At 46.6% G+C, this 26,517-nt stretch overlaps 1 protein-coding gene across 1 annotated transcript; it reads left to right on the top strand.

The window, feature by feature from the left end:
* Nucleotides 1-14,208: 14,208 nt before the first annotated feature.
* Nucleotides 14,209-26,029, top strand: atosa (atos homolog A). The gene is given in 12 exon segments (XM_070441664.1): nt 14,209-14,601; nt 14,756-14,952; nt 16,496-16,621; nt 16,811-18,890; nt 19,168-19,287; nt 19,609-19,697; nt 22,694-22,790; nt 22,912-23,032; nt 23,035-23,069; nt 24,312-24,380; nt 24,777-25,021; nt 25,181-26,029. Coding segments are annotated over 12 exon segments (3,576 nt in total). The 5' UTR covers nt 14,209-14,358; the 3' UTR covers nt 25,335-26,029.
* Nucleotides 26,030-26,517: the final 488 nt, after the last annotated feature.

Raw genomic sequence — 26,517 nt, 5'->3', positions numbered from 1 at the left:
AAGGAGAGAGATCTGTGTCATAGGTTATTTCGTCTGTGTGGGCCTTCACTACGGTGCCCATCATTGCAGTACTAATAGGGTCATGAGGATCATATTGACATGATCCATCGTTGGCCTGTGTGTGTTGTGGATCAGCAGAATGTAGCCAGCCAGGCAGTCCCCCGGAAGAGGGAGAGGTATCGGGCAGAGAGGGAATGATGTAACAGCTGGTTAACTTGCTTGCCTGCCTGTGTTGATAACAAAGTAAACCTGACCCAGGCAGGCCAGTGAGGCCACGGAAATTAGGGCATTCTGACTGCCAAATTACACAATGGATAGGTAAACAAGATGGATACAGATATCTGAGCAATGGTAGAATTATAACAACACAATGTCATTTGTAATTTCTGTCAAAAAGCTGTTTTTGGGGAACAAAACGCAGCAGGTCACGCTGACACGGTGGAACAACTCCTGCATGATAAAACAGCTCTAGCTTCTTTGTTGTGCCTGAGAGCTCTGCGTTATTCTGTCAGTTCTGGTATGGGTATGCTGCAATGCTCAAAGCCCTTTGTTCGAACTGAACATCTTCACTGTGACTCTGAATCATCACTATGAACAGAGACTTCGATCTGCTCTCTGCCTTCTGTACTGTCTGTGTGTTACATGATGTATGATTAACATAGTCTGCAGGGCAGCCAGCTTTCTCTGTTTTCATATCAGGTTTATTCAACCGCAGCAGCAGTGGTCTGTAATGCCAGCTCTATTAGTAATACATGGACTGTATTGTATGCCAGTCTGCCTGCTTGGACATAGTCTAGTAATGTAGTGCTTCAACATGCTTGTCATTAATCCAAGGTTGGTTATGATTCTTGTAGGGGCAACAACACAACAGCAGCTAGTTGGAGCTCAGAGCAGCTAGCTGATACTCTTRGGCCTTAGCACATTACCTTCAATCAGAAGACATTCAGCTTATGTTTGTTTTAGTTACCACCAAACATGGAGTCAATCAATAGGCCTGTCTCTATCTACTGTTCTGAGGCCTGTAMTAAGACAATATGGCTGTCTGTATCTACTGTTCTGAGTTCTGTAGTAAGAAAATAGGCCTGTTTCTTCTGTACTAGCTTGGTCTCTGTCTACTGTACTGGGACCTGTTGTCACTAGTCAGACAATAGGCAGGGCCTGCAACTACTGCACAGAGGTTTGATGTGGTCACACAGCAACCACTGTCAGACAAAGGAAGCCCAATCAGAGATTGCTTTTCCTACTACACAACAAACCCCACACCATCAMTGTCCTACACCCCCATCCTACTGACACTGTACTGTAACATGACTCTCTACCCAATGTCAGGGTGTAAACATGTCATCCAACACCAAAAGGCTGAGATTTCACCCCTGCACACTGACTCTGGCTTTACCTTTAAAAAGAACCCAGGGTTCATGGCTCTGATGTGGTAAACACACACACTGTACATATAGTAATTAAATCACACATTTACTGTACTACACACTGCAGTTTTTATTTTTTTGATTGGTCAGTTGTAAACAACAACACACACTTTTACTGAGCTAAAGAGACAGATCTGGCTTTTCCTGCTGGATCTCAAGTTACTGTAGTTGGACTACATTTACATTTTTGTCATTTAAGCAGACGCTCTTATCCAGAGCGACATACAGTAGTGAGTGCATACATTTTCATATGTTTTTCTACTGGTCCCCCATGGTAATCGAACACACAACCCTGGCGTTGCAAGTGCCATGCTCTACCAACTGAGCCTTTCTTTCCCTTCCCCCTCATATAGATTCTGTGTTCTGCTGTGCTGTTGGCTCCCTGTCGGTCTGTCACGGTGGTTCTATTAATAATGTCTAATTGCAATAGAAGCTGCTCTGGAGCAGTTCCCATATGACAGGCCAGCCGATGGTCCCACTGTTCTATTGTTATTATGGGACATACTGTTCCTCTGGTTGAAAATGCAGACAGAKAGACTGCCCTCCCTGTACTCCTCTGACACTATCTCTCTCCTCCGTTTGTCCTGATCCCGTTCTTCTCTCCTTTCCTGTCTTATCCTCTCCTCCTCCTCCCAGACCCCCTCTCACCTCCTCATCTCCCTGGCGAGGAAGGTGTTTACGGAGCATTCTATCCTCTAGCTGAACTAGTGACAGGAGTTAGTTTCTCTAGGCTTTACCCCAGTGGGCTTACTATGTCTTGATTCACACACCCACAACGTAGCAGAAAGAATGTTTAGAGAACTCGTTCTTGTTTTTTTAATGATTTTACTTGTTATACAAATTCTGATTCACAAGCGCTTTTTCAACTTTAGATTGCAACCATGTGTGTGTGAAGGGAAGGGAGCACTCAGCAGAGTGATACAGTGTAGCTAAGTGAAGTCATGCTGACGACTTGTTGTTCATGTAGGCTAGTGCTGTGGATGTGGCCCTGTGCTGGCTGAGAGAGACAAACACAATCGGATGATATTTTGAATCAGCTGTGTAGTGTTAGGGAAAAACCAAAACGTGCACCCCTTGGGGTCCAGAGGACCGAGTTTGGGAAACCCTGCCCTAATTCTAATCCTAATTGTAACCCTAAACCTAACCCCTAAGCTTAAAATAGCCTTTGTCCTCCACGAGGGAGAGTTTTTTTCCCTTGTTATACTATCCTTGTGGGGACAACGAAGGAGAACAAACACACATATTGCACACAGACACGTGTGTGTGTGTGTACACACAGCTGTAACAGATCTCATAAAGAGCCATGGCAGAACAGTCACAAAAGAGCAAGGAAATGGTCGGATGTCCACACACACTAAGTACATAGGCTACAACACACAATGATCTCACAATGAGTCATGGTTCTGGAGAGGAACGAATAAGGGAGGAGAGACAAGACGGGGTTAAGAAGAATAGATGGGAAGGGGAAGAAGAACAAACAGAAACTTCCTGACACTGAAGGCATATCGAAGCTTTCTTTACATAATATGTCTACTGGAACGTGCCTTTGAATCAGTGTGTTTGTTTGGAGGTATTTCCTGTTGGAGGTCTAACAAGGCATCTCGGGGGATGTCCACACCCTCAGACAGATTACCCCCCCCTTATAAACTGGGTGGTTCGAGCCCTGAATGCTAATTGGCTGAAAGCCGTGGTATATCAGACCGTAATACCGCCATGCATATGACAAAACATTTATTTTTTTACTGCTCTAATTATCAAATCAAATTTTATTTGTCACATGCGCTGAATACAACAGGTGTAGTAGACCTTACAGTGAAATGCTTACTTACAAGCCCTTAACCAACAATGCTTTAAGAAGTTAAGAAAAAATAAGTGTTAAGTAAAAAATACAAWATAAAAGTAACAAATAATTAAACAGCAGCAGTAAAATAACAATAGCYAGGCTATATTTTWTWTTTATTTTATTTAACGGGGAAAGTCAGTTAAGAACAAATTCTTATTTACAATGACGGCCTACCGGGGAACAGCAGGTTAACTGCCTTGATCAGGGGCAGAACGACAGATTTTTACCTTGTCAGCTCAGGGATTCGATCTAGCAACCTTTCTGTTACTGGCTCAACACTCTACCCACTAGGCTACCTGCCGTCCCATATACAGGGTGTACCGGTACAGAGTCAATGTGCGGGGGCACCGGTTAGTCGAGGTAATTGAGGTAATATGAACATGTAGGTAGAGTCAAAGTGACTATGCATAGATAATAAACAGAGAGTAGCAGCAGCGTAAAGAGGGGTGTGGGTAGCCCTTTGATTAGCTGATCAGGAGTCTTATGGCTTGGGGGTAGAAGCTGTTAATACCAATTACGTTGGTAACCAGTTTATAATAGCAATAAGGCACCTCGGGGGTTTGTGATATATGGCCAATATACAACGGCTATGGGTTGTGTCCTAACACTCCGCGTTGCGGCGCGCATAAGAACAGCCCATAAGAGCAGCCCTATTGTCCATATACCACACCCCCTCTGGCCTTATTGCTTAATTAGCCCATCCCCCAAGGCTCCGAACAGCCAGTAGAGCACAGAGTTGAGGAAACTCTCACCGACAGCCAGGCACGACAGAACAATCAGACAGTCAATCTGACTATTATGCCAACCTTCTTGCAGTGATTCACCTACAACAGGTGTTTTGTTATTCACCATACACACAGGCGGGTACAAAAGGACAGGCGTAATGTTATTTCACTAACCAGACAGAATGACAGGCAGGTYCAGTGACAGGTGTTTTTGTTCTCACAGACAGGGTCAGTCACGTCTGATCACTGGGATGTAGGACTATGTTGTGTTTTGACGTGCTGGATGTGTCACGCTGACTGTCTTTGTAGACCCTGGAAACTCCAAAACATGCCTATTGTTATTCTTTTGTCAACAATAATAAACCTGTTATTATTAAAGGTGCGGTATGTAACTTGAACATAAAAGTGCTCTGACAGGTTCCTGTGTTAGCCGGTACTGTAGTTCCAGTTCAGCGTGTGATTCGGCTCCAACCAGTCCTCCCAGTAATGCTTTATGAACTGTGGGGGTCTTATCTGGCTCACGCTGGCCTGACACACACACACACACACGTGTGTACACACACACAGGCTCAGCCTCAGTGAAGCTTAGTGGTTGCTCGGGCTCATGCCTGACACACACACACACTCAGGCTCAGTGGTTGCTCTTGCTCAGAACCAGCACGGGACGTAAGTGTGTTGACCCGACCGGTTCTGTGTTAGTGACATCATCAGCTCCTGTGTGGCAGTCACCTCCTTGTGCCCCTGTGGCTCCTCCCCCATGTTTGCGCTCAGCCAACCGGCAGCCAGCTGAACAGTAGGAACCATCTGGCCCGCTCAGTTTCCTCCTGGCGGGGGAAGGATTAGCAGAGCGCACCACTCTCTATGCCTTCCCTGGCCCATATATGATGCTCTGTGATATGGGCTGCATGTCAAAGTTTATCATTGGCTTCCTCTCCTCTTCCTGTGATATGGGCTGCATGTCAATAGTTTACATGGCTTCCTCTCATCTTCTCGCTCTTCCTCATTGATTGAAAAGACCTGTGTTTCAGAATCAAGATCAGTGCAGATCAAGAAGAGGGGACAATATGAGGAAACCACTTTAGAGGAGACGACTAGAGGAAAGTAACAGACTATTGACAATTTCACACACATCCCATAGTTGGAGCTGAGTAGAGTCCCCTTGCTGGGTCAGATTCCTCTTGGCCAACAACAACACACCTCCCTCAAAGTCAGCCAACAGCTTTACTGTTCTAAACATGGCCGTCCACCACCATGCATGGTTGCCTTCTCTCACTCACATGCTGTTGGTATATCTGAGATGAACTTCTACATGGTTAGTCGGCTTGCTGCTTGTTCTGATGCTTTATTTTAGCAWCAAGGTCAACATAGTCCTAACCAGATGATTGGTCTGCCTGTGCTGTGCCTGTGCTGTTAAAGGCATCTGGAAAGAGAGCTGTCTATTGACACAATATGTAGGTTTGAATACATTGTGGAGCATAGACGACTATCAGTAGCCTCTGGCCTGTATCTAACGCTGGTCTCTACACGATAACCAGCAACAGAGGAATTGGTTAAAGCACAACTAGTTTGGCAAGTGGCCGCCAGTCTAGATAGATATCAATCAAATGTTTTTATAGAGCCSTTTTTACAACAGCAGTTGTCACAAAGTGCTTATACAGAAACCGAGCCGAATACCCCAGAGAGCAAGCAATGAGGATGTAGAGGCCGGTGGCTAGGAAAAACTATCTAGAAAGGCAGGAACCTAGGAAGAAACCTAGAGAGGAACCCGGCTCTGAGGGGTGGCCAGTCCTCTTCTGGCTGTGCTGGGTGGAGATTCTAAGAGTACATGGCCATTAAGGCGAGCTCGTTCTTCAAGATGTTTCCAACGTTCATAGAAGACCAGCAGAGTCAAATAATAATCACAATGGTTATAGAGGGTGCAAGAGGTCAACACCTCGGGAGTTAATGTCAGTTGGCTTTTCATAACCAGATAGATAGATCAACATGTCAGTCGTCTGACCTCTATCTATTGCAGAGAAGAACCACCCATGACCTGGCTAGGTCAGTCAGTCATACAGAGATATATTAGCCATGGCTGGCCAGCTCCAGTTCAGTTCAGCACTTTAAAAAGTCTGACTGCCACACTTTCCATGGCCTTTGGAGCGTTGTTGACGTTCCTCAATTTGTCCTCTGTGTCAAATATAATCTCCTGAGAGCTGTAGGTCAGAGGGGTGTGTTTGTGGGTTCGCATATGCATGCGCATGTTCAACCAAGGCCAGATAGACCCGGCTCAGCCAGCAGGAGAGACCAGCTGAGTGTGCAAAACACACACCCACAATCAGAATTCTCTAACATGTGGCTGATTGGGGGGGGCTGTAAACTCCTCAACCTAGGTTAAAGGGCAGAGCACAGACTATCAGTCTACAGAGTATAGAGTAAAGTGTAGTTGTGCTCAGAGTCCGCTGTTGAGGCCATAGTGGGTACACAGAGGAGAGTACTACCCGGCTGKCCTACCCTGTGCTGTGCCGGGCACTCTGCCAGTTACGTAATCAGTATTAGTGGGACAAAGAGTGGGCTTCTGCAGAGAGAGAGCACTGGCTCTGGAGGCCTTTACACCCAGGCTAGTGAGGGCATGATCAGGGCTAGTCTGATCAGTGTCACCTGTAATGGTAAACATCTAGGCCTTCAGAGCTGAGCCCAGTCCACACAGGACCGTGATTAAAAGCTTTAGCTAGGCTGAATGCTCTCGTTAGACTCGTCACTAGTGGTAGTGTTTTAAATTAGCAGTTGGGCTCAAGTAAAAGCTTAATCTGGTGTGTGTGGGAAAGCCCTTCTGTTGCAGCAGCTAGTAATGAGGGTTTGAGATGTGTGTGTCCGTTGGGCCTGGTGTGTTTGAGAGGTCCAGACAATAGCAGCCGGAGCAGCTGAGTTCACAGTAGCAGAAAGAGAAAACTGTACCCAACCCTCTAAGCCAATCAGAAGGCATCTGTGTGTTGCTATGTGTGCTGTGAATCTGCCCCTTTGTGTAAAGAGAGGGGGGGTAGATAAAGGGAACAAAGAGCGAGCTCTCAGGAAACTGTAAATTGAACATGGCTAAACTTCAAACTCTATTCTCTTTATTGTTCCTACATGTGATTTCAGGGCAGGCCAACATCACATGGAACAGGAAACTGCATCTTTGTATTGACAACACTTTTCTGTTTGCTTGCCGCTACAGTGTAGGCTAGTTAGTGTTTTTGTATCTTAAATCAGAGCTCCTGTAGAGTGAGCTGGACTGCTGTCTGTTTCAGTCACTGAGGCACAGATTAGGCCTCATGGAGAACAAAGAGTCTGTAAGAAGACAGACAGACAGACAGACAGACAGACAGACAGACAGACAGACAGACAGACAGTCATGTCATAGATGAGTCACACACACGTGACTCACGTGCCACTGGAAACACACACACAGATTCACACACAGACCCAACTCATTCCAGCACACACAGAATCCCCGTGACGGGACATTAACATGATCTGTGTGTTKCCAGGGCAACCCTTTGTCCCCATGCAAAATAGATGTGCACTATGACCAGAGGAGAGGAACCTCAAGGCTGTATGTGTTCGCTGGTGTGTGTTGAGGTGTGTTAGCTGGTGGTGTGTGTGTTTTCATTGCGTGCYGCCGCTGCTAATCGTTGCCRACCACTCCCAAAAAATATGAATGCTTATTATTTGATGCATTTTTTTATGCTAAAACGTTTTCAGTGAACTTAAAAGACTAAAGATATAACGTTTGTAGAAAATATAATGAAGTTATATATTTTCAAATGAGATCATCTTTGAGAACTATCAACAAAATACAAATTATTTATGTCATGGCATGGGGCTCCCTCATTTTTGAGTCACTCAGATGGCACAAGCCATGGCAACATTTGTAGAATTGCAGGAAATTACATTTAAAACAGAAGAATTTGGTCTCTTCTGCTGAGAGGAGGGCCTTTAAAGATGTTGGTAGGAGGCTGCACAATTGGCAACGCCCACTACGACGCCCCCATCCCCCCGCTAACTTGAAAACAATCCTAGAGGAAACCTGTAGGTAGTGATATTTGTGTTACGGTGTTCGCATGCTTCCCAGACGAACAGTTCGGAAAAGTTTGTGCATATAATATGACAACATTTTGTGATGTTTTTGTTCATTTTTGACTTTTTTTCGGTTGTTCAGGCACACATTTTTTTCTAGAGACAAGCTGAAGTTCGGCGCCGAAGTCTACGCCCCTTCGTCAGGGATTGGTCAACAGTAGGGATTCTTCAATAAAGTCTTTGTTGATATTTCAATGAGACTCGTTTTCATTGAGAATACTACACCAAACATTTTAGTTAGATGTAAAATCATCACAATGAATGACAGATTTCTAGAGTTATTTTAGATTCATTCTAGCTATTTTGGGGGTATGGTTAATGCTGGTTGGTGTTAGTGGGGGTATGGTTAATGCTGGTTGGTGTTAGTGGGGGTATGGTTAATGCTGGTTGGTGTTAGTGGTATCGGTAATTCTGGTTGGGTTATGAGGTATTGTTTCATGCTGTTTGTTATTGGGTATGGTTGATGCTGGTCTGGTGTTAGTGGGGGCATTGGTTAATGCTTGGTTGGTGTTAGTGGGGGTACTGTAAAATGTGGTTGGTGTATGGTGTAGTGGGGTATGGTTAACTGGCTGGTTGTGTTAGTGAGGTATGTTAATGCTGTGGTGCTGTGGTGTTTAACGTTTGTTAGTGGTATGGTTAATGCTGGTTGGTGTTAGTGGGGTATGGTTAATGCTGGTTGTGTTAGTGGGGTATTTAATGCTGGTTGTGTACATGGGGTATGTTAATGCTGGTTGGTGTTAGTGAGGGTATGTTAATGCTGGTTGGTGTTAGTGGGGTATGGTTAATGCTGTTGGTTTAGTGGGGTATGGTAACTGCTGGTTGTTAGTGGGTATGGTTAATGCTTTGTGTTGGTGTTATGGGGCGTATGTTAATGCTGTGTTGCGTGTTAGTGGTATGGTTAATGCTGGTTGTGTTAATGGGGTATGGTTAATCGTTGGTTGGATGTTAGTGCGTGGTATGGTTAAATGCTGTGTGTGGAGTGGGGTATGGTTAAATGCTGGTTGGTGTTAGTGGGGTATGGTTAATGCTGGTTGGTGTTAGGGGAGGTTATGGTTAATGGGCTTGGTTTTAGTGGGGGTTTATGTATGCATGCTTGTTTAGTGCAGTATGGTGAATGCTGGTTGGTTGTAGGTGGGTTATGGTTAATGCTGGTTGGTGAATTAGCTGGGGTATGGTTTAATGCTGGTTGTGTGTAGTGGATATGGTTAGTGCTGGTTGGTTTAGTAGGTATGGTTATGCTGCGTTGTGTTAGTGGGGTATGGTAATGCTGGTTGGTGTTCAGTGGGAGTGTATGGTTAATGCTGGTTGGTGTTAGGGGGTATGGTGTAATGCTGTTGGTGTTAGTGGGGGTATGTTAATGCTGGGTTGTTTAGTGAGGGTTATGTTTAATGCTGGTTGTGTGTAGTGGGGGTATGGTTAATGCTGGTTGGTAGGGGGGATGCGTTAATGCTGGTTGGTTGTTAGTGGGGTATGTTAATGCTGGTTGTGTTAGAGGGTATGTTAATGCTGGTTGTGTTAGTGGGGGTTATGGTAATGCTGTGTGTTAGTGGGGTTATGGTTATCTGTTGAAGTGGGGGGTATGGTTAAGCTGGTTGGTGTAAGAGGGTATGGTTAATGCTGGTTGGTGTTAGTGGGGTATGGTTAGTGCTGGTTTGTGGTTAGTGGGTATGGGATGTTTAATGCTGGTGGTGTTAGTGCGGGGTAGGGTAATGCTGGTGGTGTTAGTGGGGGTATGGTTTAATGCTGTTGGTGTATAGTGAGGGTATGGTTAATGCTGTTTTTATGGGTTATGTTAATGCTGGTTGTTGAGTGAGGGGTAATGGTAATGCTGGTTGGTGTTAGGTGGGGTATGGTTAATGCTGGTTGTTTAGTGCGGGGTATGTTATGCTGGTGTTGAGTGGGTATAGTTTAATGCTGGTTGGTGTTAGAGGGGTATGGTTAATGCTGGTTGGTGTTAGGGGGGTATGGTTAATGCTGTTTGTTAGTGGGATGTATGGTGCGTTAGTAGTGGGTTTGTTAGTGGGGTATGGTTAATGCTGGTTGGTTAGCGGGGGTATGTTAATGCTGTATTGTTGTTAGTGGGGGTATGGTTAATGCTGGTTGGTGTTAGTTGGGGTATGGTATGATGGGTTGGTGTTAGTGAGGAGGTAGCTTGGTTAGGGTTTGTTAATGCTGGTGGTGGTATGGTTATGTGGTTGGTGTTAGTGGGTTGTTAATGCTGGTTGGTAGAGGGGTATGGTTAATTGCTGTTGGTTAGTGGTAGGGTATGGTTAATGCTGGGTGTAGTTAGCGGGGTATGGTTAATGCTGGTTGTTGTGTTCTGTGGGAGGGTATGGTTAATCACTGTTGGTGTTAGTGGGGTATGGTTTAATGATGGTTGGTGTGAGTGAGGGTATGGTTAATGCTGCGTTGTGTTAGTGGGGGGTATGGTTCATTGTGAGTAGTTGTAGGTAGTTATATTATCCCAGAGGGCCTGCCCTGCTCAACAGTAATCAGATTACCATGGAGAAGCTGTTTAATCTCACACTACTGCCTACCACAACTAATATATCCACTCACTGTGTGTGTTTATACAGACTCTGTGTTCATGAATTGAATCTGAAATGTGTGTGTGTGTGTGTGTGTGTGTGTGTGTGTGTGTGTGTGTGTGTGTGTGTGTTGTGTGTGTGTGTGTGTGTGGTGTGTGTGTTGTGTGTGTGTGGTGTGAGATTCAGGGCTCGAGGGAGGTGTGAATTGTATGCCCCATCAGACCACAGATGGCCACATACTAGGTAATAGTCACACACCACCTCTCCTCCAGTTAATACTGTCCCTACTAACTATCCAGGGTTCATAATGATCTGGCCTTGTTTTGAACAGAGGAAAATTGTATTACAACTGAACTGATAGCAGCCTCGATTAGAGGTCGACCGATTAATCGAATGGCCGTTTTCAAGTTCATAAACAATCGAAAATCGGTATTTTGGACACCCATTTGGCCAATAATTTTTTTTTTTCTTTTTTTTTTTTACACCTTTATTTAATCTTTATTTAACTAGGAAAGTCAGTTAAAAACACATTCTTATTTTCAATGCACGGCCTAGAACTGTGGGTTAAAACTGCCTTGTCAGAAGCAGAACGACAGATTTTTACCTTGTCAGCTCTGGGATTCAATCTTGCAACACAGTTAACTAGTCCAACGCTCTAACCACCTGCCCTCATTGCAACTCCACGAGGAGCCTGCCTGTTACGCGAATGCAGTTAAGCCAAGTAAGTTGCTAGCTAGCATTAAACGTATCTTTATAAAAAACAATCAATCAATCAATCAAAATCACTAGTTAACCAACATGTTGATGATATTACTAGTTATCTAGCGTGTCTGCGTTGCATATAAATCGATGCGGTGCGTATTCGCGAAAAAGGACTGTCCTTGCTCCAATGTGTACCTAACCATAAACATCAATGCCTTTCTTAAAACAATACACAGAAGTATATATTTTTAAAACCTGCAGATTTAGCTAAAAGAAATCCAGGTAGCAGGCAATATTAACCAGGTGAAATTGTGTCACTTCTCTTGCGTTCATTGCACGCAGAGTCAGTGTATATGCAACAGTTGTGTCCGCCTAATTTGCCAGAATTTTACGTAATTATGACATACAATTGAAGGTTGTGCAATGTAACAGGAATATTTAGACTATGGATTCACCCGTTAGATAAAATAACGGAACGGTTCCGTATTTCACTGAAAGAATAAAAGTCTTGTTTCGAGATGATAGCTTTCCGGATTCGACCATATTAATGACCTAAGGCTCGTCATTTCTTGTTTATTATGTAATAATTAAGTCTATGATTTGATAGAGCAGTCTGACTGAGCGATGGTAGGCACCAGCAGGCTCGTAAGCATTCATTCAAACAGCACTTTCGTGTGTTTTGCCAGCAGCTCTTTGCTGTGCTTCAACTATTGTGCTGTTTTTGACTTCAAGCCCATCAACTCCCGAGATTAGGCTGGTGTAACCGATGTGAAATGGCTAGCTAGTTAGCGGGGTGCGCGCTAATAGCGTTTCAAACGTCACTCGCTCTGAGACTTGGAGTAGTTATTCCCCTTGCTCTGCATGGGTAACGCTGCTTCGAGGGTGGCTGTTGTTGATGTGTTCCTGGTTCGAGCCCGGGTAGGGGCGAGGAGAGGGACGGAAGCTATACTGTTACACTGGCAAACTAAAGTGCCTATAAGAACATCCAATAGTCAAGGGTATATGAAATACAAATGGTATAGAGAGAAATAGTCCTATAATTCMTATAATAACTACAACCTAAAACTTCTTACCTGGGAATATTGAAGGCTCATGTTAAAAGGAACCACCAGCTTTCATATGTTCTCATGTTCTGAGCAAGGAACTTAAACATTAGCTTTCTTACATGGCACATATTGCACTTTTACTTTCTTCTCCAACACTTTGTTTTTGCATTATTTAAACCAAATTGAACATGTTTCATTATTTATTTGAGGCTAAATTTATTTTATTGATGTTAAAATAAGTGTTCATTCAGTATTGTTGTAATTGTCATTATTACAAATACATTTAAAAAATCGGCCGATTAATCGGTATCAGCTTTTTTGGTCCTCCAATAATCGGTCGGTATCGGCGTTGAAAAATCATAATCGGTCGACCTCTAGCCTTGATGATACACACATGATCTCCCCTCTCAGTGCTTATGTCTCATCAGTTATACTTGTGACATATGTTTCTCTGGACTAGTGTGGGAACCTGGAGATTYAGCAAAGAGGGAGAGAAAGTGTGTGTGTCCAGAAGGGGAGAGAGAGTGTGTGTGTCCAGAAGGAGAGAGAAAGTGTGTGTTAGCCCATGAGTTAATCAGCTTGTCTTCTAGCTGAGGCCTAAAAAAACAACAGCAGTATTTTTTGTACTATAGCACTATACAGCAGACCTAAACATGACTACATTATCTATTAACTACACACACACCCTCTCCCCTCCCCTGTCCGAATCCAGCACCCTGGGGGACGTTTTCCACACCCTGTGACGTGTGTGTACTWGGCCAGCTGATCAGTGGGCTCCGTTCCAGCTCCTCTCCAGGACAGCAGCAGTAGTTCTATTAATAAGACCTGCGTGCTGCTCTGCAGTCAGTCCGCTCTTTATAAACCTCTCCTCTTATATAATACACACTCGCTGTACACATGCACACACGATACACACATTCTGACACGATACACACATACTCACACGATACACACATACTCACACGATACACACATACTCACACGATACACACATACTCACACGATACACACATACTCACACTAAAAACAGAAAGCTGACACCAGAGCCGCCATGTCCCATATTTCTCTGGCCTATCCCACTGGAACGGAGGATCTCTCTCTTTCCCTCCTTATTCTCCCTCCTTTGTTTCCCTCTCTCTTTCCCTCCTGCCAGAGCTTTACATTTAGCCTACTCCACTGGGAKGGGGCAGAGGGTTAGCAGAGCAGATCACTGTATAGGAAGTCCTATAGGCTGCTCCTCTCCCTTCCCCCTCTCACTCTTACCTGTCCTATAGCCATTAGCCAGTCAGAGCTGGGTTTCCCTCCCCGAACCCCTCTCCAACTCCCTAAGTCTCAGCCTACAGCTGGCTGCAGCCCCCTCCCCTGATCCATGTTCTCTGTGGTGTTTCTTTCTCGCTCCCACTCTGTGTCTGTGTTGACTGTTTTCTCTCCATGTGCAGAGAGCAGCTCTGAGCACGTGGGAGGAGTTCCCTGGAAGAATGTGTGTAACTGCCTCACACACACACACACACACACACACACACACACACGGAGACAAACTAGACACACAGCGACACCCAGAGCCAGCTGAGAGGCTCTTTGTTAGAGCTGGGTTGTAGGGAGGACAGAGCTCTGTTTGAACATAACCTCTCTGACTGTCAAGCTTGTGTTTCTGTTGCTCCACCCTAACCCAACCCTGACCGGACAGACACTACAGCAGAACACACTGTTCTTTTTCTGTCTGAGTGTTATTCTGTGACACAGCGCCTGTGCTCAGCTGACGTGGAGATTCTAAAATGATCCCCAGAACAGGAATAGTGTTGTCCTTCCTCCCTTCCTGTCTGTATTTAGTGGTTAGTCTGGGCCAGGGTGTTGTAGCATGTTGTCTCCTACTCTACAAGAGAACAGGAGCCTGCTGCCATTTGATTTGTCTGAGTTCCATGCCTTATCCCATTCTACACTGTCAATGATCTCTGAAGGCGTGTTCTTGCTTGAATTGCGTAAATGTAAATGTTTCCCCGTCAGAATGTAACTGACCAGTGTTTTTCTTTTCCCCTTCTTCCAGACGTGGTGGTGGAGGAGTTCTTTGAGTACGATGCTGAGGACTTCCTGGTGTTCCTGACCCTGTTGATCACTGAGGGACGGACCCCAGAATGTTCTGTGAAGGGTCGCACAGAGGGGCTGCACTGCCCCCCTGCAAAGTCCGCCCTGCCGCCCCTACACAGGCACGAGTGCAGCGACAAACTGCCACAGGTAACGTCCACAAACATACACACACAGTTGACACACACTTCCCCAGGGAACACACACACACACACCCACACACACACTGCCCCACCCAAGTAACACACTGCCTCAGCTAACACACACACACACACTTACCCTCCCCTGTCTGTGTGTGTTCAAGTGTGTGCAGGCGCGGCGTGTGCGCTCGGAGGTGTGTGTGTTGTGGAGGAACAGTATTCCCATCATGGTGGAGGTGATGCTGCTGCCAGACTGTTGCTATGGAGACGAGAGTCCCCCTAGTGACCCCATCAGTGACCCAGCGATCAAACAAGACGCTCTGCTACTGGAGCGATGGACTCTGCAGCCTGTACCACGACAGTATGTACACACACACATACACACCCTGCAGCCTGTACCATGACAGTATGTAAACACACACTGCAGCCTGTACCACGACAGTATGTACACACACACACTCTGCAGCCTGTACCACGACAGTATGTACACACACACATACACACCCTGCAGCCTGTACCATGACAGTATGTACACACCCTGCAGCCTGTACCACGACAGTATGTACACACCCTGCAGCCTGTAACCACGACAGTATGTCACACACACACATATACACCCTGCAGCCTGTACCAAGGGACAGTAATGTAAACACACATGCAGCTGACGCGAAGACAGTATGTAACACACAACACAACTCTGCAGGCCTGTACAACGACCAAGGTATGTACACCACACACACCCTGCAGCCTGTACCACGACAGTATGTACACACATTGCAGCCTGTACCACGACAGTATGTAAACACACACCCTGCAGCCTTACCACGACAGTATGTACACACACCCTGCAGCCTGTACCACGACAGTATGTACACACACACACACTTTCTGTCAGGACTAGGTTGAGCTAGTGGCACATGCAAAAACTGGAATATTCACTCTTGCCCGCTATCAAACAGAAAACATGTATATACACTACCGTTCAAAGTTGGGGTCACTTAGAAATGTCCTTGTTTTTGAAAAAAAGCACTTTTTTGTGCATTAAAATAACACCAAATTGATCAGAAATACAGTGTAGACATTGTTAATGTTGTAAATGACTATTGTAACTGGAAACAACATTTTTTTATGAATATCTACATAGGCGTACAGAGCCCATTATCAGCAACCATCACTCCTGTGTTCCAATGGCACGTTGTGTTAGCTAATCCAAGTTTATCATTTTAAAAGGCTAATTGATCATTAGAAAACCCTTTGCAATTATGTTAGCACAGCTGAAAACTGTACTGATTTAAAGAAGCAATAAAACTGGCCTTCTTAAGACTAGTTGAGTATCTGGAGCATCAGCATTTGTGGGTTCGATTACAGGCTCAAAATGTCCAGAAATAAGATGTTTCTGCTGAAACTCGGCAGTCTATTCTTATTTTTTTGGGGGGGGGTTTACCCTCTTTCTCCCCAATTTCGTGGTATCCAATTTAGTATCTTGTCTCATCGCTACAACTCCCGTACGGGCTCGGGAGAGACGAAGGCGAAAGCCATGCGTCCCTCGAAACATACCCAACCAAGCCGCACTGCTTCTTAACACAGCGCGCATCCAACCCGGAAGCCAGCCGCACCAATGTGTCGGAGGAAACACCGTGTACCTGGCCCCCTTGGTTAGCGCGCACTGCGCCCGGCCCGCCGCAGGAGTCGCTAGTGCGCGATGAGACAAGGATATCCCTACCGGCCAAACCCTCCCTAACCCGGACGACGCTAGGCCAATTGTGCGTCGCCGCACGGACCTCCCGGTCGCGGCCGGCTGCAACAGAGCCTGGCATTGGCATCGTTGCTAATGCTAATTCCCTTAGCCATTGCTAGCTAAAGCAAAGGTCTGATTCTCTCTCCTCCCCCCTGTCTCTCTCTAGGAGCGGTGATAGGTTTATAGAGGAGAAGACTCTGCTGTTGGCTGTTCGTTCCTACGTCTTCTTCTCCCAGCTCAGTGCCTGGCTCAGTGCTTCTCACGGCATTGTACCCCGAAACATCCTGTATAGGTAATACACACACACACACACACCTTCCTCTACAGGTAACACACACAAGAATACACTAAGAACCTCTTAACGACTTCCCCATTATTTTTCTATATCGTTACTGAATGTTGATCATAAAATACTTTCCAAAATTAACTAAATAATTTGATGTGATCACAAGTTATAAGCCTGTGTGTTTCTGTCCCACAGGATCAGTGCAGCAGATGAGGAGTGTGTCTGTCAGTTCTCCCAGCCCCCAGCGGAGCACCTGTTCCCTGTCCCTAACGTGTCCCAGAGTGTTGCCCTGAGGCTCAGGGTCCAGTCACTCCCTCGTCAGCCCACCTACCCCACCCTGGCCTGTAGCATACACACCGGCCTGACCCTGGCCCCACTCTACAGCAAGACCCCCAGCCTTAAGCCCAACCTCAGCCCTAACCTCTACAGCAAGACACCTAGCCTTAACCCAGGCCTGAACCCTAACCTCTACAGCAAGACACCTAGCCTGAACCCTAACCTCTACAGCAAGACACCTAGCCTTAACCCAGGCCTGAACCATAACCCGCCTCTGTACGAGAGGAGCCACAACTCTAAAGAGAGCCACAACAGAGCGTCTCTGCCTTTCTCTGGCCTCCCCTTCCCCAGTCCTCCCAGTCTCGCCCTGCCCAGTAAGAGAGGCCCGGACCCCACAGACAGCCATGGTCATTCTAGCCAGAATGGATCAGACCTCCCCCGGGTCAATAAGGGGCAGACAWCATCCCCCTACCTCCTCCCCCTCTCCCCCCGGCCCTCCCCCCACCCCCACAGGAAGCTGTCCTCCACCGTGCCCCTCCCCCCCGGGGGAAAGACTGTCAGGTGGCTCTATGCCCTCACCTCAGACCCCTCCGATGACATCACACACACCACCGAGGATTATGGGAAGGCCGTCAACGGGGCCGAGAGCTCCAAGCGGCGTGGCTCCGAAGCCCTCCGGGCCTTTAAGACGTATTCTTTGGCAGAGCCCCCGCGGTGCCCCTCCCCCAGACCCTCCTCTGAGACTAATCCTCTGATTGGCTCGCTGCTCCAGGAGAGACAGGAAGTCATCGCCCGCATCGCTCAGCGCCTCAACTTCTGCGACCCGACCGCCCCCCATCTCCCCCCTGCCCTCTTCACCCCCGACACCCACACCAAGACCCCTGTCCGGGGCAGTTACCTTGACAACACCACGCTCAGCAAGACCAAAGAGCCAGAGGGAGCTCCGCCTACTGAGGACACCCCGCCCTCCCCTTTCGACACGCCTATTGGCGACGCAGCGGCTATTATCAGGGAGACGCTGTCTCCGAAACCTGTTGCCTGCCGCAGACTGAGACTCCCAGAGGACAGAGATGGAGAGACACTGAGAGACAGAGACAGAGTCAGGGAGACACTGAGAGACCTGGAGACACAGAGAGACAGAGAGGCATTGAGAGACCGACAGCGAGAGAGAGACAGTAGTCTCTTGTCCCATGCTGTTCAGGACATTACCAGACTGATTCAGGACAGACTGTCTGTCCCCTCTCTGTCCCCAACACACAGCCGCAGCAGCAGCCCGTTACACAAACCACATACACACAGCACACACACGCTGTGCACCGACACACACACCACACACAGAGGCGGCTACAGTCATAGCAGTGGCCACTGCAACGGCTACACACCCAGCCAWGACACACACACTCTCTCACACACACCTGCTAGCACAGACAGAGCTGGTGCTCCTCCAGAGACAGACGGTCCAATCAGAGCCCAGAACGGCTGTTCAACACTTGAAGACCCTCAGGTCAGCCCCCGACTCCAAATCCTGTCCCGGTCTTCTCCTCTAGTCATCCCACGGCCTCTACCCCAGCCCCAGTCTCAGGCCTCTCCACTACTCAGCCCCAAGAGTCCCAGGGCCAAGACCTCAAAGAGTTTACACCCCACCCGCCCCCAAGAGGAGCCCAGACCCTCCTCACCTAAAGACAACATTCTGAGGACCATCCAGACCCTAACAGTGACCCAGACCACCACCCTGACCCAGACCACTGCACAGACCTTGACCACCAAGCTCACCCACACCCAGACCACTGCTCTCATCCAGAACCACATGAAACCTCTGACTCAGTCTCACAACCAGACCCAGACAGAGTCTCGAACTCCGCCCTCACGGACTCAGGGCAGCCCTCGAACCCAGCCCTCTAGTCTCCAGGATGAGAACCAGGCCCCCCCAGGTTCCAAGTCCTCCAGCCCCCCCAGTCCTGCTACCTCACCCCCTGGCACAGAGCCCAACACTGTCCTGGTGAGTGTCCCTATAGATGAGCACACCTGATTAGAAAATCACCACACACTGCAGTAAATGTTGAATATCATCCGTGTGGCTTGTTTTGTCCAACACAAAGACATTTCAATTAAATAGCCGGCCTATGTGAAAGAGCATATTACCGCTTTTGGAAAATGTTGATTAACAGTACAAAGAGATTTTGACAAARGATCTTTGACATAGTGTATTTGGCATTTGTGTAAAATGGTTGTTGAAAATTGCTGTATTAAAGCCAGTGTGTGTTTTTTTCCCGTAGCGTTCTCCCTCGCCCCTGAGACCGTGTAACAGTTGGAGGAAACACAACCGTCACTCTCTGGACTCCACCCTCACCAAGGCCTTCCACCCCTGTACCGGCCTGCCCCTGCTCTCCAGCCCTGTAAGACACACACACACACACACACACACACTGTCAGTCAGGGTGTGGAGCCACATGACTCATATTCTCCTCAATAGTATGAATACTCTGACTAAACTCCTGTTGATGCTGACTAGGTTGTTCATAACAATGGAATCATTTTAAAGTTGTTTGTGTGTTTCATGTGGTGCTTGTTGTTGTTATTATTATTATTACATAATTGTGTGTGCTGTCATGCTATAGTGTTTAAATTGGGTGTTTTGTGTTATGTTGTCAATAAAGTTTTGTGTACAGTTGTGTGTGTTATGTTGTATTATTAAATGTGTGTGTTGTCTCTCTCAGGTTCCTCAGAGGAGAACTCAGACTGGTTACTTTGACCTGGACTCTTCTCTGACCAGCTGTAAAGGACTGCCCTGGACCGCAGGGAAGAGGTACTGATCTCTAACTCACACACACACACACACACACACACACACACACACACACACACACACACATCATACACACATTTAGACTGGGATATGTTCTGGGTAGCCTCAAACAACAACATTGACGTACGTATACGCTGACTCGGTGAGCGAGTTTATTAGCAAGTGCATCAGTGATGTTGTACCCACTGTGACTATTAAAACCTTCCCTAACCAGAAACCGTGGATTGATGGCAGCATTCGTGCAAAACTGAAAGCGCTAACCACCGCTTTTAATCAGGGCAAGGCGACTGGAAACATGACCGAATACAAACAGTGTAGCTATTCCCTCCGCAAGGCAATCAAACAAACAAGCAAAGTGTCAGTATAGAGACAAAGTAGAGTCGCAATTCAACGGCTCAAACACAAGACGTATGTGGCAGGGTCGACAGTCAATCACGGATTACAAAAAGAAAACCAGCCCCGTCGCGGACATCAACGTCTTGCGCCCAGACAAATTAAACAACTTGTTTTCTCGCTTTGAGGACAATGCRGTGCCACTGACACRGCCCGCTACCAAAGTCTGTGGGCTCTCCTTCACCGTGGCCAATGTGAGTAAAACATTTAAACGTGTTAACCCTCGCAAGRCTGCCGGCCCAGACGGCATCCCTAGCCGCGTCCACCGAGCATGCACAGACCAGCTGGCTGGTGTGTTTACGGACATATTCAATCAATCCCTATCCCAGTCTGCTGTCMCCACATGCTTCAAGATGGCCACCATTGTTCCTGTTTCCAAGAAAGCCAWGGTAACTGAATTAAATGACCATCACCATCACTTCTGTCATCATGAAGCGCTTTGAGAGACTAGTCAAGGATCACCCTACCTGATACCCTATACCCACTCCAATTTGCTTACCGCCCCAATAGGCCCTCAGACGACGCAATCGCCATCACACTGCACACTGCCCTGTCCCATCTGGACAAGAGGAATACCTACATCAGAATGCTGTTCATTGACTATAGCTCAGCATTCAACACCATAGTACCCTCCAAACTCGTCATTAAGCTCGAGACCTTTGGTCTCGACCCCGCCCTGTGCAACTGGGTCCTGGACTTTCTGACGGGCCGCCCCCAGGGGTGAGGGTAGGAAACAACATCTCCACCCCGCTGATCCTCAACACTGGGGCCCCACGAGGGTGCGTTCTCATCCCTCTCCTGTACTCCCTGTTCACCCATGACTGCGTGGCAATGCACACCTCCAACTCAATCATCAAGTTTGCAGACGACACTACAGTGGTAGGCTTGATTACCAACAACAACGAGACGGCCTACAGGGAGGAGGTGAGGGAACAATAACCTCTCACTCAACGTCAACAAAACAAAAGAGATTATCGTGGACTTCAGGAAAGAGCAGAGGGAGCACCCCCCTATCCACATCGACGGGACAGCAGTGGAGAAGGTGGAAAGTTTCAAGTTCCTYGGCGTACACATCACGGACAAACTGAAATGGTTCAGCCACACAAGACAGCGTGGTGAAGAAGGTGCAACAACGCCTCTTCAACCTCAGGAGGTTGAAGAAATTTGGCTTGTCACCTAAAACATTCATAAACTTTTACAGATGCACAATCTGCATCCTGTCGGGCTGTATCACCGCCTGGTATGGCAACTGCAGAGGGTAGTGCGGTCTGCACAACGCAGCACCGGGAGCAAACTACCTGCCCTCCAGGACACCTACAGCACCTGATGTCACAGGAAGGCCAAAAAGATCATCAAGGACATAAACCACCCGAGCCACTGCCTGTTCACCCCGCTATCATCCACAWGTCAGTACAGGTGCATTAAAGTTGGAACCGAGAGACTGAAAACAGATTCTATCGCAAGGCCATCAGACTGTTAAACAGCCATCACTAACATAGAGAGGCTGCTGTCAACATAGACTCAAATCTCTGGCCACTTTAATAAATGGATTTAATAAAGGTATCACTAGTTACTTTAAATAACGCCATTTTAATAATGTTTACATATCCTACATTACTCATCTCATATGTATATACTGTATTTTATACCATCTATTGCATCTTGCCTATGCCGCACGGCCATCGCTCATCCATATATTTATATGTACATATTCTTATTCATCCCTTTACATTTGTGTGTATAAGGTAGTCATTGTGAGTTTGTTAGATTACTTGTTAGATATTGCTGCACTGTCGGAACTAGAAGCACAAGCATTTCGCTACACTCGCATTAACATCTGCTAACCATGTGTATGTGACCAATAAAATCTGATTTGATTTAGACTCATCATGTACACACCATAGATCCATGGTCAGATTTAGGTCCTTAATAACCTTGTCCTCAAACTCAATTGCTACCACTTAGAGGTTCAATAGAGAGCGAGCCGACTGGTAGGTGAGATTATGTTCTTACTAGACATCAGTGTTCAGTCAGTCCAGGCCTGTATTGTACTGTAGCCCTGTCCTGTCCTCTCACACTGCCACCTGCTGTTCTGGTGGCTGTATTGCGAGTACTGTTACTACTGGCCTGACACTGAGGCTCAACTTAAAATGGCAGCTGTACACAGCTCCTACAGTCAGAGGCCCTGCTCTGATCTGGCCGCTGGGTTACTGTGTGGATTAGGGATTAGAGGTCAGTTTGAGCTGGGGATGATGCTTCTACATACATAGCTGATTAAGGTTTGATAGTGTTTGAATATACAGTATTAGTCATGTTGAATCATAAATTCAGATTTAGACCGCATGACAGCAATCCATGCTTTGGTTTAGCTTCCCTGACACTGTTTCCAAATAGTAATATTTTAGCATTTGTGGCACAAATCCCATTTAAGTCATGGGAATGATATTAGCATATTTCGTGCATGTCCAAATCATCCGAGGGTTGCAGGGTCTGCAAGCCATCTCTAATTCTCATGATTCAACAAATGAATCAATCGACAAATGTGTGTGTGTGTGTGTGTGTGAACCCGTTTTTAACCCTCTACTGTGTGTTCTGTTGTGAAGAGTGTGTGTGAAGAGAGTGGAGGAGTCAGAGGAACCTCAGCCGCTGTTCAGTGCCAGCGCTCCACCTGCCAGCCTCAGTCTACTGGGCAACTTTGAGGTACCACACTCTCTCTCTCTCTCCACACACACACACACACACACACACACCACACACACACACCACAAACCGCACATAAGTGTACATGCATTGTATGACCTAAAGCGTGTGTGTGTTACAGGAGTGTGTGTTGAACTACCGCCTGGAGCCGTTGGGGTCGGTGGAGGGTTTCACGGCCGAGGTGGTGGCTTCCGGAACCTTCTGCCCCAGTCACATGACCTTCCCCGTCGACGTCTCCTTCTACGCGTCTCTGACGACAACGCACCCTCGCCATACATGGTGAGAACACACTACAGTACATACACAGACATATTATATATGTCCCCCACAACACTTTATATCCACTGAACAAAAATCTAAATGGAACCATTTCAAAGATTTTACTGAGTTACAGTTCATATAAGGTAATCAGTCAATTGAAATAAATGAATTAGGCCCTACACTATGGATTTCACATGACTGAAAGAGCAGTCAGTATCTGGTGTGACCACCATTTGCCTCATGCAGCGCGGACATCTTCTTCACATCGAGTTGATCAGGCTGTTGATTGTGGCCTGTGGAATGTTGTCCCACTCCTCTTCAATGGCTGTGCAAAGTTGCTGGATATTGGCGGGAACTGGAATACGCTTTTGTACACGTGGATCCGAGCCTCCCAAACATGCTCAATGGGTGACATGTCTGGTGAGTATGCAGGCCATGGAAGAACTGTGGCATTTTCAGCTTCCAGGAGTTGTGTACAGATCCTTGCGACATGGGGCCGTGCATTATCATGCTGAAACATGAAGTGATGGCTGCAGATGAATGGCACAACAATAGGTCTCAGGATCTCGTCATGATATCTCTGTGCATTCAAATTTGCTATCGATAAAATGCAATTGTGTTCGTTGTCGGTCGTTTATGCCTGTCCATACCATAAGCCACCACCACCATGGGGCACTCTGTTCAAACGTTGACAGCAGCAAACCGCTCGCCTACACAACGCCATCCATACACATAGTCTGTGGTTTGTGAGGCCGGTTGGACTTTACTGCCAATTGTCTAAAATGACGTTGGAGGAGGCTTATGGTAGAGAAATGAATGTCTAATTCTCTGGCAGCAGCTCTGGTGGACATTCCTGCAGTCAGACATCTGTGGCATTGTGTTGTGTGACAAAACTGCCCATTTTAGAGTGGCCTTTTATTGTCCCCAGCACAAGGTGCACCTGTGTAATAATCATGCTTTTTAATCAGCTACTTGATATGCCACACATGTCAGGTAAATGGATTATCGTGGAAAATGAGAAATGCTCACTAACAGGGATGTACACAAATTTGAGAGAAATTAGCTTTTTGTGTCAGGAAAATTTCTGAATTATTTTATTTCAGCTCATGAAACATGGGGTAAAACACTTTACATGTTGCGTTTTATATTTCTGTTATATATATATATACGCATACACACACACACACACACACACACACACACACTTACTGCTCACAGTGCAGATCAATATTAATAGTGTGTGTGTTGTTTTTGTTACAGGGAGTCATCAACCTGGAGACTCTGGGTAAACGGGGCTACCGCGTCCCTCCATCAGGAACCATTCAAGTGGTGAGGACAGATTTACACTCTGTGGATTATACACATTGAAGACTTTTATTTAAATGTGTGTGCATGTGTGTCACTGTTGCTGACATAATAACTCCAGACAGAGAGAACAAAGGAAAGATGGGCCAGCTCCCGTTCCAGCAGAGAGTTAGGAGAGGGAGACCTTAAGTGGGGACAGAGAGAAATACATTACTGTAGTGTGTTAACCCCTTCTCTTTTCCTCTCTCCCGCCCACTTTCTCTCTCTCCTGCCCACTCTCCCGCCCACTCTCTCTCTCTCTCTCTTGCTCTCTCCCGCCCACTTTCTCCCTCTCTCTCTCTCCTGCCCTCTCTCCCTCTCTCTCTCCTCCCCTCCCTCTCTCTCTCCTGCCCTCTCTCTCTCTCCCTCCTTCTCTCCCAGACCTTATTTAACCCCAATAAGACGGTGGTGAAGATGTTTGTGGTGGTGTATGACCTGAGAGCCATGCCTGCCGGCCACCAGACCTTCCTCCGTCAGAGGACCTTTTCTGTCCCCGTTCGACGGGACAGCACACACTTACACTCACACAAACACGGCAGCCCAGACAACACACACACACACGGCAGCAGCAGGAAAGCCCTCTCCCTYGGCCAGGAACGCATCCTGCGCTACCTCATTCACCTGAGGTAAGAAAGACGCCTGGCTCAGCTGACCTGTCAATCACATCTCACCTGTCAATCAAATAAATGACCTGTTAGTCAAGACTGGACAGAAGACCAAACTGAACAGGAAAACATTGTACTGGCACTAATCTAGCTCTTTCTTCATTCCCCCCCCTCATCCAGGTTCCAGACCTCTAGGTCAGGTAAAGTGTACCTCCACAGGGATATCAGACTGCTGTTCAGTAGGAAGTCTATGGAGGTAGACAGTGGAGCGGCCTACGAACTCAAGTCCTACACAGAGTCCCCAGCTGACCCAGCCTTCTCCCCGCGCTGCTGACACACACACACACACACCTCTATCTGCTCTGACACACACACCTCTATCTGCACTGATACACACACACACACACACACACCTCTATCTGCACTGACGCATACATGCACACCCACAGAGCTGTCAGAGAGCTGGGCTCAGAGCGTTCTCGTGTGGAACAGTCCAGACAGGCTCCGTCCCAGATACCTAAGGCCTGGAGATTTTGCTGACCATGAACAACTCCTGGCCCTACAGAACCCTGCTGTTTTCTGTGATGCTCAAACACATCTTTATAAATGTATTAAAGACATGCTAAAACACACATCAAATACACGTTAGTGACCATGGACCACTGACTGACCAGAACAAGCAATCAAGCGACTGAGAAAATTACAAGACGACATTGAAAAAGCGCACTGTGTATTTCCACGACTGGAAATCAAAAGGAGTAATATTCTAATATTTTTTTGTACTGTTACAAAAACAAATCTCTGAAGTGTTGCAATAGAGAGTAACATGTAGCTTTAGTGTTTACATAATTTTCTTTGTTTATCGTCAGTTATTTAATATTTAAATTAATATTTCAGTTACTGCTTATGTGACATCTATCATCCTCAGCATTAKGATCTAGTGCAAAACTCTGTAAATCATAATGTGTATTTTTGACATTAACTCAGATCTGAAAATATATCTATATCTTAAAGCAATCTTGAAAGCTGCATTGTGTCTGCGTGTCTTATTTTGAGTGTCTTGGACAACTGAGGTCCATGTCATGTCGACTGATGTAAAACATATAATGTTCTTATACATATGATAAAGATGATATGAAAATGAGTCAGTATTTCTACAGTGGTATAAAATGACTGTTTAAGTCCTCATTGGTCATAGCAGGTTGGTCCTGGGGTCAGATGTACATGACAAGTGGCCTGTGGAGAAGACAAAGAATACACACTGGGGAGCTACATTCAAATCCTTGTCAATTAAATAACACTTTTCTTCTGTCTGTAAACCACTAATATATGWAACCTGACCCTTCTTTCTTAGTGTAGGCCTAGTGCTGCAGGCTTCAACTGCCAAGAGGTCATGGCACAGGTGGTGGTCACGCTCCATAACCACAGTCACTGGCTCAGCTCTGGCAGTTCCCCCACAATCACWGGCCTTCAATATAACATATGGATCATGGTCCATTAAAGGAAGAATGTGTATA

The sequence above is a fragment of the Salvelinus sp. IW2-2015 genome, unplaced genomic scaffold (assembly GCF_002910315.2).
Source record: "Salvelinus sp. IW2-2015 unplaced genomic scaffold, ASM291031v2 Un_scaffold4488, whole genome shotgun sequence".
Taxonomy (NCBI): domain Eukaryota; kingdom Metazoa; phylum Chordata; class Actinopteri; order Salmoniformes; family Salmonidae; genus Salvelinus; species Salvelinus sp. IW2-2015.
The sequence above is the reverse complement of the archived record's forward strand: the minus strand, read 5'-3'. Positions and strand labels throughout refer to the sequence as shown.